General features: G+C 42.2%; 1 protein-coding gene across 7 annotated transcripts in view; it reads left to right on the top strand.

The window, feature by feature from the left end:
* Positions 1–12,590, top strand: part of LOC142382341 (serine/threonine-protein kinase BRSK2-like) — a 215,356-nt gene that overhangs the window by 157,178 nt on the left and 45,588 nt on the right. For all 7 annotated transcript variants that reach the window (XM_075468128.1, XM_075468092.1, XM_075468119.1 and 4 more), the window contains exons 6-8: positions 3,951–3,984; positions 6,132–6,200; positions 10,545–10,691. In XM_075468128.1, the coding sequence (XP_075324243.1) occupies positions 3,951–3,984; positions 6,132–6,200; positions 10,545–10,691 (250 nt within the window). The remainder of the gene's footprint in view (positions 1–3,950; positions 3,985–6,131; positions 6,201–10,544; positions 10,692–12,590) is intronic.

The following is a 12,590-nucleotide window of genomic DNA, read 5'->3' as shown; positions in this document are numbered from 1 at the left end:
GTCAACTCGCCCAGCCCTAAAAAAAAAAGATTTATTTTTCTTCTATTTTAATTTGTATCTCTCTCCTGTACAATGTTCCCACCTGAATCTTCCATCCGGATCTAAATCTCTATCTTATTGAAGCCATTTTTTTCAGTCTTTACTGTCTGTTTTGCCATTTGTGACTATAAAAAAGGAAAAGGATAATAATCTGGAGACATCGGGGAATGGCTACAACTTGTTTTTTCAGTGTTGTGAGGAGTGTTCGTGGCTCTGGAACCAGAGGAAGCCCTTTGGGGTTTTTGGGGGCCGTGGTCCTTTGTTGTGGAGGTTTTAGCGAGCTCTCCTGGATGCCTGCCGGTTCAGCGTGTCTGGCTCAGCCCAGCTGACTGCAGGCCAGCCTGCGTTCATCAGAGCCAGCCATGTGGAACGTTTAAAGCCCCGACTCCTCCAGCTCAGAAACGCTTCAGAAAGCACGGCAGAGACCAGCCCGGAGGTGCTGAGCAAAGCCCTCATTACCATTGAAACAACACAGGTAGACGCGGCCCCCCAAAGCAAAGCGGCACCTTTGATCAGCCTCTCTTTACTTTATTGAACACTTGTAACCCTTTTGTTTCACATCAGACGCATCAGCAGACTCGGTAATTAGCTGAACAACCCTGTAGTGATCCATCAGGAACAGGTTGACAGGCCTCTGGTTGTTCCTGGGATGACCTTTGTTTGGCGAACTTATGATGAAAGATATGGACCGGAGCGCGTTAACAGATGCCAGAAAACAGTAAAAAATGAGGACAAAGAGGCAACTTTCAGGCTAAATATCTAAATATGTTGTTTCAGTTGATGTTGAATCAAAGAGGTGCCGGATTATAAAAGCATATTATTACAAAAAACAGTGAAGATTCTGGGCTTTTTCAGGTTTGTGTGAGTTAGAAATACATCTGTAATTTACTGAAAAAATGCCCCTCCAAAAATAAGTAAGAAAAACAACAAATACAAGATGTTTTTGCTTGAAATAAACAAAAAAAAATCTGCCAATGGAACTACTGAAAATCAGCTTGTCAAGATTTCTTGAAATAAGATGTGATATTTAGGACTTTTGAGACAAAAGTGATCTTAAAAATTAGCTTAAAAACCTCTTCAAATGTCAAAAAAAGCTTGTTTCATATGATATGTGACTCAAAACAATTTGTTTTCAAGACTTTTTCATTTAACAAGATATTCCAGATGTATTCTCTTCAAACAAGTCCCTATATCTGGCTGAAATGGCACTTGTTACACTGGAAAAAAAGTATATTTGTCTCATTTCTAGTCAAAATATCTCATTACACTTAATATCAGACACTCATCAGACCTAACAAGTACCATTTCAGCCAGATATAGGGACTTGTTTGAAGACAATACATCTGGAATATCTTGTTAAATGAAAAAGTCTTGAAAACAAATTGTTTTGAGTCACATATCATATGAAACAAGCTTTTTTTTTTACATTTGAAGAGGTTTTTAAGCTAATTTCAAGATCACTTTTATCTCAAAAGTCCCAAATATCACATTTTATTTCAGAGAAATCTTGACAAGCCGATTTCCACTAGTTCCATTGGCAGATTTTTTTTGCTTATTTCAAGCAAAAACATCTTTTATTTGTTGTTTTTCTTACTTATTTTTGGAGGGGCATTTTTTCCAGTGTAGGCAGTTGTGTCTGATATTAAGTGTAATGAGATATTTTGACTAGAAATGAGACAAATATACTTGGTAAGACTTTGATTTTTTTCCAGTGAAGACTGCACAGCGCACTTCGGTTTATTCCGTTCAGCGCGTCGGTGTGGGTCGGTGCTTATTTGTAAAGAGCGTCTTTAAATTGATTTGCGGATGTTTAACAGCACGTAATGCTCCGCTGTGAGATGAGCCCGGCGGCGTGTGCGTTCCGACCCTCAGACGTCATCGTGGATGATGCTGACGCGGCGGGACGGATCGGTGTGGGGACCGGAGCCGAGTCGGTGTCAGGATCTGTCAGATTTCTCCTCTGAGAAGCAGCGATGGCTCCTTTAAATATCTCCGGCGAGCAATAAGTCAGGGGAGTCTTTGGCTTGGCGTGACGTTAATGGAATTCATTAAAGGAACAGGCCGGCTTCGGCGGGAAGGATGAGAATTTGCAGGGCTGTAATTAGATTGCAGTTAGTGTATTTTGTGTTTGAGCACTTCGGATCGACTGGTTCTGCATATATTATCATAATTACGGCTGTCAGCGGTGAAGATGAAGTGTGTGTTTACTCTGGGAGTTGGGATGACATGCTGTTTGGAGCTGCGCGCTCCGCTTCATTTATTCTGATGAATCCAGAGGAAGGAGGGCCAGGCCGAGGCTCCCGGCTCCGCTTTCCGTTTCTCTGAAGATTCGTGTTCGACGCAGAGTCAAACGCTTCCCCATATGTGCAAAACTACAGTTTTTAACCTAACTGTAAACGCAAAAAGTTTCACATATCACAGTTAATTATTTCATGCGCTGGAAAAAATGCCCCTCCAAAAATAAGTAAAAAAACAACAAATAAAAGACGTTTTTGCTTGAAATAAGCAAAAAAAATCTGCCAATGGAACTAGTGAAAATCGGCTGGTCAAGATTTCTTGAAATAAGATGTGATATTTAGGACTTTTGAGTTAAAAGTGATCTTGAAATTAGCTTAAAAACCTCTTCAAATGAACAAAAAAAGCTTGTTTCATGTGAAATATGACTCAAAACAATTTGTTTTCAAGACTTTTTCATTTAACAAGATATTCCAGATGTATTCACTGGAAAACTTCAGTTTTTAACCAAACTGTAAACGTAAAAAGTTTCACATATCACAGTTAATTATTCCTTGCATGACCTCGACTGTGTAAAGTTGCTGAAAATGATGTTGAAATCAGCTTGAGTTTGTAGATTTGGATATAAGTGATGATGTTTCACTGGATCTGATGATCGTGCAGCAGGTCTGCTGTTGCTGAATTCAGCGCTACTAAAGCTAGCCGCAGTGAGCAACGCACTTCCGGTTATTTTCACAAAATAAAATACCCGTTGCCTTTTATCATAGGGAAAGCCATTACCATACAATTGGTGCTTTTGTTTTGAAAACAGGAAGTGAACCTACCCTCGTTGTAGCTAGCTTGAAACTGCCGTTTTGACAGGAAATGACGATCGGCGACGTCACGTTACGTTGCATCTTGGGTAGTTTGAGTATGAGTAGTAACCTCATGATGCATACCCAACATTTAGGAGAATCTAGTATGCATCCGGGAACTTCTCACTTACTCAGACTCGCATACTAACTCAAAAAGTTAGTAGGAGTAGTAGGAGAAGTATGCGGTTTCGAACACAGCCATTGTCTTTACATGCTGGACCTCTTTATTAATCCCAACTTCAGTTCTGGTGAACTACTGCAGAGGAATTTCTTTCATCGGCCAGATTTTAGAATTTATGGATGATTGTTTCATTTCCTTTCTTCTTAAACCAGACAGAATTTTCCTTTTTTTTAAACACTTTTCTTTACAAAAACATGCTTTAAGTCGTCTTTTACGACACAAATCTGACGTAGGCACATAAGATTCACATAAAAACCTTGATAAGTAGTGTGGGGACAGGAGATAAATCCCACATTTACTCACAGAAGTGGAAGGACAGATTGCTTTACAGTGGAAATAAAAGCACGTGATGAATCAGATATATTTCATTACTGTGAATGAAAATCAATGGCTGCAGCAGGAAAAATGTCATCCTTTAAGAAGCTTTTATGAACTCCCCCACTGCCTTTTAAACGGAGCATATTTCAGTGTTTTTTATCACAGATATTTGGGTTGAGGCCATTTAATGTTACATAATAGGAACAAACACAAAAGTTTCCTTTTCATGAATTGTCTGATTCTCTGTCTGACGTGTTGTTTCTGTGGAAAGTGGTATTTTGTGTCCTTCTCCAGAATAAGCGTCTGCTTGCCGCCTCTTTCAGATCTCCACACTACGCCTGCCCGGAGGTTATCAGGGTGAGTGCTTTCTGCCTTTTCTTTCACTCAGTAGTAGCTGTTCCCACCAGAAAGCCTCTTACATCACCGCTCCATCCTCTCTGCATTCACAGCACTCCTTTTTTCTCCCGCTGTTTCAGCCTTCGCTAACATGAAATGGACTTGACGGTTTTCATCTTTTTTTCAGACATTTCTTTGTGGATTCTGTTGCAGTATTTTATCTTATACGTCTCACAACTCTTCGGTGGATGTAGAACATCTTCCAACCCGCTGATCCTTGGTCATCGGGTGTAAATATGGACAGATTTTCCACAGATTTCCCTTAATAAGAGCTGCCCTGCACAAAAAGCCTTGACATAAGGGGGGGAAACTGTTCCATGAGGTGATAAAATAATGATTCAATCACCAGAAACTCTGGCTGCTCCTTTAATGCTCCCACAGACCTGTTGGCAGCCTCTCCGGTTATTTTTCTTGTGGTCTTCGTGTTATTTTAAAGGAACATCCCGTTCTTGGCAGGATTGCTGTTGTTCTTTTTCTGCTTATTGATGATTCTCCTTTGTGAACCCACGTTTTTAATCTAAAGCTCTCAGCGAGCCTTTACAGTCGGTCACACATCTGTCAGGATATCCCACAGGAAGTAAACACATAGCTCCCCGACTGCTTTTTGGGCTCTTTTAAAGGGACAGTTCGCCTCATTTGACATGAAGCTGTATGACATCCCATATCAGCAACATCATTTCTGAACATCTTCTTACCCCCTGCTGCGTCCTGTGAGCAGAGTTCCAGCCTCGTTTTGGTGTTGATGAAGGTAGTCCGGCTAGTTGGCTGGGGTTTAAAAAATAAAGCGTTTTGCTTCTCAAAACAATATGCGTTCAACAGAGTAATACATTTGCATCACAAAATGGTTCGTCAGGAAAAAGTCAGACCTCTACGGAAGCCCAGAGCGGCCGTGGTCCGTATAAACTTTTTGCTGATGGTTTTCTCCAGATAACGAGTTAATTCACCGATGGTTTTCGAGGCCACTTTTTCTCCCCAGCCCGCCCCTGTTTATATGTGTTTATATGTATTTCTGCAAAGGTTTTTACCCATTTTTACCCCCCTGTCATTGAAAACTGAATAAAGTAGCCTATGAATCAAACATGGAATGTGGAGCGTTTGTGAAAATGCACAAAGCAAATCCCGCTGGTGTGACGAGCATTTCGTTTTCTCGCGATAACGAGTTATTTATCTCGTTATCGCGAGAAAACGATAACGGCGCCTCTCGTGCATCATTCGGTAACCATGGAGACGGCCTGGTCCCTGTCTCCTTAAAAGACGCGGGCTGATATGAAAGTTATCTCTACAAGACGAACAAACTGCGAACACATGTAAACACATATAAACAGGGGCGGGCTGGGGAGAAAAAGTGGCCTCGAAAACCATCGGTAAATGAACTCGTTATCTGGAGAAAACCATCAGAAAAAAGTTTATACGGACCACGGCCGCTCTGGGCTTCCGTAGGCCTTACAATCGCTTGGCCCCATTTTCTCTCCCTTCGTATCACTGCCTGCTGTTCAGACCGAAGCGCAGAGCGAGCAGTCCCCTGCTTCCGAGCAGCAAACATCGTAACAGTCGCGGCTGTCGGCAGGCGGCAGCAGGCAGTGATACGAAGGGAGAGAAAATAGGGCCAAGAGATTGTGAGGTCTGACTTTTTCCTGGAGAACCATTTTGTGATGCAAATGTATTACTCTGTTGAACGCATATTGTTCTGAGAAGCAAAACGCTTTATTTTTTAAATCCCAGCCAACTAGCCAGACTACCTTCATCAACACCAAAACAAGGCGTAAGGACACGGATGCGGACTTCAAAAACAAGACTTGATTGAAACAGCCTCGTGCATGCACCATCTTTCCTTCCATCCTTCTTTTTATGTGCTCGAAGACCTCGACTCTGCACGTTCATTCACAGGTTGTGAGACTGACGCTGGTGTTTTCCACTTCTGTGTGATAGAAATGTAAATAGTGATCAGGTGAGGTAGTACCTGCAGGTTCCTTTAGTGTGTCAGACATGGTGGAAAGCTGCAGGAATGATCACTTGAGGAGGAGCTGCAGGTTTGTTTCTGCTCGGGCTCTGAGCGGTCGGTGAGTTTTGTGTCTGATGTGTGTGCGTTTGGTTTCTTTGTGCCGCAGGGGGAGAAGTACGACGGCAGGAAAGCAGACGCGTGGAGCTGTGGAGTCATCCTGTTTGCACTTTTAGTGGTGAGTGAGCGCTGCTGCAGCATGAGAGCAAACACACCTGTAGATGGAGAACAGGCTCCGTGGTGTGGTTTTCAACATGGTGTTTAAAGTGGAAGTCAAACTCCAGTCAGAAGGTGGATGTGAGGACTTAATAATTCTGTTATTTCTGGAACAGTTTCAGAGTTTGACAGAAACACGATGACTTCAAACTGGTCCTAACTTTGGGTTTTTCTTAAAAAACATCTATTTATTATCCCTCGTTTTAAACGTCCTCTGAATATTAAGTGGTAATTATCTCTAATATGCTTTGTGCACATGTTGAAATATGTTACAAACTGCTAAATCTTTGTGTTTAATTGACTAAATAATTTAATTTTGTTGTGATTTTTCTGGCTTTTTTTTGTCGTAAAACAGTCGAGTTGCTGTTTGTCTCGTCGGTGTTTCCCCACACGTCTACATGTTCAGTCACATATATGGAACAATAAGTGAATAATATAAAAACTAGGGCTGGGCAACGATTAAAATGTTTAATCTAATTAATCACATGATTTCCCTGATAAATCACGATTAATCTCATTTGTACGCAGAATCCAAAAATGAATCCAAAAGTAGCGTATAGCCTTTAGCATTTAGCTTTATTTTAAATGTGCTGCCATATGAATGAAAGTGCCATAACATTTGTTGTGCAAACACACTTTTAACATCAGCATCTTTCTGTAGTTTTTATGTAGAAGCCTCGCTCCACTGTCTGTTTCCTTGAATGACTTGCTGCTATCAGTTGTGTGTTTTGCCTTTAAGTGATATTTTAGACTGGAACTACTACGCTGAGAAGACAATTCAACTTGGCAGAGTTTACAGATGACTTTGGTTCTGTCGACTCCGCCGTCTGGAAGAACTTTAAAATGAAAATGGCCGAGTAAAAGTTCCGTACCCTTCTCCATGTTTGGTGGATCCGCCCATTACTTTCTTTTCCTGTTCCACAGCAGACAGCAGCAGACTTTTACAAAATAAAAGCCTGTGAGCAACAGACTTTTACAAAATAAAAGCCTGTGAGCAATAGACTTTTACAAAATAAAAGCCTGTGAGCAACAGACTTTTACAAAATAAAAGCCTGTGAGCAGCAGACTTTTACAATAATAAAATAAATAATAAAACAGGGGGGGTCCGTGGTGTAGTGGGTTGAGCAGGCGCCCCATGTACAGAGGCTGTAGTCCTCGCTGCAGCTTTCCTATCCATTAAAGACAAAATAATTAAAAATAAAAATAAAACCTGCGTTAATGTGCGATAAAATATTCATCGGTGTTAAATAATTAACGAGTTAACGCGATAATAACGAGTTAACTAATATAACTCTAATATAAGATTCATAGTGATTTTTGGCACAAAATGTCTCAGGCTTTGTGCAATGTTGCAACAGATTTAGACATTTTGGTTTTGACATACAGCCTCTGATGTTTTCCTGTAAGCATCAGAGTGTTTCTGCATCTTTCTGCGGCAGTCACGTTGTTTTCAGGTCGTCTAACTCGGTTCGTCGTCCCTTTTTTCCTCCGAACATTTATCCACGCACGGCGTGCACATGAGCAGCTCCGTAATGTGACAATGACAAGCGAGTTGTCTGAGTAGAAAGTTAATTAGTGTATTTGTTCGCGCGTTCTTTTCTTAATTAAGACGGAGCAGACAGCAGAGAGATATCTATTTGTGCGTGCGCGGTGTCAGCAGCCGTCTGGCTGCGGCATCAGTCATCCCGTCACTGAGCGCGCTCCCCAGCTGGAGAGCAGAAGCTGAGCAGACCGGCTGCAGATCAGGCTGCTTCATCACCACTGATGGCGCTCACAGAGCGGCCCGACGGGCCGTTTACGTGACAACAGGCAGGTGTCTGTGATGTGCGCTGTATGCTCTGCAGAAAACCTGGAAAACCTGGAAAGAGCTTCAACAAAGCGTTTGCAAATTAAAAAAACAGATTAAATCAGGCTGAGAGTTCATTAAAATGACACATAATTAAGTTAATTTATTCAGACAAATGATAAAAGAAGACGTAGGAAACATAGCAGATTATAGGATGGATATATTATTCAGGAGGACAAACATCCACATGTTATCTAACAAATAAACAGATGGAACTATTTCTACTGGAGCGAAACAACAGCAGAATAACAAGATCCAGAGTTCAGGCTGTCAGACGGAAACAAACAAGGTGTCACATCCTCTGTTTCAGCGTGGTTTCTACGGTTTCCATGTGAGTGCTTAGTTACATGCACAGGTTTCTGTAAAGAGAATGAGAAGCTCTCAGCGCAGTTTATATAATGATAGTATTATAAAACCAATATGATCCAGACAAAGCGCAGCTGAGATATTTACACGCTGAGCTGAAAAAGATCCACGCTTAAAAAGTTCAATTAAATTCATGTTTTATGCATCTCTACATTTTTTATGAGGGTAGTTTTAATGGAATCAACCACTGAAAAACCATGCAAATGTACAGTAATTGAGACTAAGACTAAGGCAGGGGTGTCAAACTCATTTTCACCGAGGGCCATATCAGCATAATCGTTGCCCTCAAAGGGCCAGATGTAACTTATACACTGGAAAAAATGCCAATAATAAGTAAAAAAAACAACAAATAAAAGACGTTTTTGCTTGAAATAAGCAAAAACATCTGCCAATGGAACTAGTGAAAATCGGCTTGTCCAGATTTCTTGAAATAAAATGTGATATTTAGGACTTTTTAGATAAAAGTGATCTTGAAATTAGCTTAAAAACCTCTTCAAATGTAAAAAAAAAAGAAGCTTGTTTCATATAAATCCGACTCAAAACAATTTGTTTTCAAGACATTTAACAAGATATTCCAGATGTATTGTCTTCAAACAAGTCCCTATATCTGGCTGAAATGGTGCTTGTTAGGCAGTTGTGTCTGATATTAAGTGTAATGAGATACTCAATGAGACAAATATACTTGGTAAGATTTAGATTTTTTTCCAGTGTAAATGTAACTACTCCTTAATGTTAAATAACTCTGAATTTATTACTTATTCAAGTTACAAATATTACATATATATTTGCATAGATGTAAAAAAAAACATGTTTGCTTGTTGCTCTGTTATTATATCATAAATCCTTCTAATTTGTCAGGTTATGAAACCCACATCACTCCATCAATCAACCATCAAACTATCCAAGTGAATAAAGAAAAATAACATCAAACACAAGTTATGACATTTACTTTGTTCCAGACTTGAAATATCAAACAAAGCTAGCTTTTGTTTCCGGTTGTGGCTTTCTGGAACACATTCTTTTAATTCTCGGGCAGTTTGTTGTTTTTCTTAATGCCTGATGTCGGCACACTGAGCTCCGTGTTTGGTCTCAGAATGCAGACGTAGATCATACTCTTTGACAACCGCCTCATAACACAAAAGACACAAACACGTATTCGCCTTCTGATGGATGGATGGATGGATGGATGGATGGATGGATGGATGGATGGATGGATGGATAGATAGATAGATAGATAGATAGATAGATAGATAGATAGATAGATAGATAGATAAATACTTTCTTCATCCCAATTTGGGAAATTATTGTGTTGCAACAGCGTACAGTATAAAATATATGTAAACAATTAAAGGAAAAACAAGCAAATAGAATAAAAATAGAATAAACATCAGATAAATAAACATTAGCTATATACAAATCTACAGTATGAAGAGTAGGGTAAATAATAATAATAATAATAATAGTAATAATAATAAACCCCAGTAAACTAAATAAAAACAGATTTGTACATTTAACAATAAAGGTAAAAATAAATTTAACTGAGCAGACTGAACCAATAAGAAATATGGGGTATATGGATAATTTACATTATATTGTACTATGATGATATTTGTGCAAATGTTATTAGTGCAAAATGAGCAGTTGTGCAAATTATCATTGTTACTGTTTTTAGGAGAGACTTCAAGCCTATTGAGCTTGAAGTTCTCTCCCAGCCAGATCTTTCTTGAAACAGAAAAACTGATGCAGCTGCCCTTCCATCTGCATCGGTTTTTCTCTTCTGGACATTTTGGGATCATTATTTGTATTTCTCAACTCCACTTGTTGGGAAAATCACATCGATTTGGAAACATTGCAGTCTAGTGGCGGGATGCCGTCACTTTGCGCGTCACATAATCGGCATGCATTGTGGGAAATGTAGTTTTTGGTCACTGCACGTATTTGACTTATTTATTTTTAGACAATCAGACCTTTTAGGCTCTCACGGCCCACATAAAATGACGTGACGGGCCACAGTTTGAGTTTGACACATATGGACTAAGAGACAAAAGCTCAGTAAATCGTTACCACGGTGATGACCCCTCTGCTCCTTCTCAGGGTGCGCTGCCTTTCGATGACGACAACCTGAGGAACCTCCTGGAGAAGGTGAAGCTGGGAGTGTTCCACATGCCTCACTTCATTCCTCCAGACTGCCAGAACCTCCTGCGCGGCATGATCGAGGTGGACGCCGGTAAAAGGCTGACGGTAAGTCCCACGCCCACGAGGCTGAAGCCTTCCATCAGACTGAGCCTTCACAGTGTGGACTGCTGCCTCTGGGACTGCTCGGGATAAATTTAGCTCAGCTGCACCATGACTGGCCCTGCAGCTGCTCTGCAGAATATCTTCTGATCTCTGCTCAGAGGTTTATCTCAGCTTAGAATAGAAACGTTTACACAAACAATCTGCTTCGTCTTTGCAGCTTTGTTTTTGGCTGCTGAGAAGTTTTCAAACTGGACTTTCTGACCACAGTCCCACTTAAAGGGATAGTTCGCCTCTTTTGACATGAAGCTGTATGACATACCATATTAGCCGAGTTCCAGCCTCGTTTTGGCGTTGATGAAGGTAGTCCGGCTAGTTGGCTGGGGTTTAAAAGATAAAGCGTTTTGCTTCTCAAAACAATATGCGTTCAAAAGAGTAATACATTTGCATCACAAAATCGTTCTCCAGGATAAAGGCAGACCTCACAATCTCTTGGCCCTATTTTCTCTCCCTTCGTATCACTGCCTGCTGTGCAGACCGAGCAGCAAACACCGTAACAGGCGCGGCTGTCGGCAGGTGCCGTAGATCTGCTGTAGACCTGCCGTAGACCTGCCGTAGACCTGCCGTACATCTGCCGTAAATCTGCCGTAGACCTGCCGTAGACCTGCCGTAGACCTGCCGTAGACCTGCCGTAAATCTGCTGTAGACCTGCCGTAGACCTGCCGTAAATCTGCCGTAGACCTGCCGTAGACCTGCCGTAGACCTGCCGTAGACCTGCCGTAAATCTGCCGTAGACCTGCCGTAGATCTGCCGTAAATCTGCCGTAAATCTGCCGTAGACCTGCCGTAGACCTGCCGTAGACCTGCCGTAGACCTGCCGTAGATCTGCCGTAGACCTGCCGTAGACCTGCCGTACATCTGCCGTAAATCTGCCGTAGACCTGCCGTAGACCTGCCGTAAATCTGCAGTAGACCTGCCGTAAATCTGCCGTAGACCTGCCGTAGATCTGCCATAAATCTGCCGTAAATCTGCCGTAGACCTGCCGTAGATCTGCCGTAGACCTGCCGTAGATCTGCCGTAGACCTGCCGTAGACCTGCCGTAAATCTGCCGTAAATCTGCCGTAGACCTGCCGTACATCTGCCGTAAATCTGCCGTAGACCTGCCGTAGACCTGCCGTAAATCTGCCGTAGACCTGCCGTAAATCTGCCGTAGACCTGCCGTAGATCTGCCATAAATCTGCCGTAAATCTGCCGTAGACCTGCCGTAGACCTGCCGTAAATCTGCCGTAGACCTGCCGTACATCTGCCGTAAATCTGCCGTAGACCTGCCGTAGACCTGCCGTAGATCTGCCATAAATCTGCCGTAAATCTGCCGTAGACCTGCCGTAGATCTGCCGTAGACCTGCCGTAGATCTGCCGTAGACCTGCCGTAGACCTGCCGTACATCTGCCGTAAATCTGCCGTAGACCTGCCGTAGACCTGCCGTACATCTGCCGTAAATCTGCCGTAGACCTGCCGTACATCTGCCGTAAATCTGCCGTAGACCTGCCGTACATCTGCCGTAAATCTGCCGTAGACCTGCCGTAGACCTGCCGTAGACCTGCCGTAGACCTGCCGTAAATCTGCCGTAAATCTGCCGTAGACCTGCCGTAAATCTGCCGTAGACCTGCCGTAGACCTGCCGTAAATCTGCCGTAAATCTGCCATAGACTTGCCGTAGACCTGCCGTAGACCTGCCGTAAATCTGCCGTAAATCTGCCGTAAATCTGCCATAGACCTGCCGTAGACCTGCCGTAAATCTGCCGTAGACCTGCCGTAAATCTGCCGTAAATCTGCCGTAGACCTGCCGTAGACCTGCCGTAAATCTGCCGTAGACCTGCCGTAGACCTGCCTTAAATCTGCCGTAG

This window comes from Odontesthes bonariensis, chromosome 1, assembly GCF_027942865.1.
Source record: "Odontesthes bonariensis isolate fOdoBon6 chromosome 1, fOdoBon6.hap1, whole genome shotgun sequence".
In the NCBI taxonomy this organism is placed as follows: domain Eukaryota; kingdom Metazoa; phylum Chordata; class Actinopteri; order Atheriniformes; family Atherinopsidae; genus Odontesthes; species Odontesthes bonariensis.
Note: the sequence above shows the minus strand (reverse complement) of the source record. Positions and strands in the feature narration are given on the sequence as shown.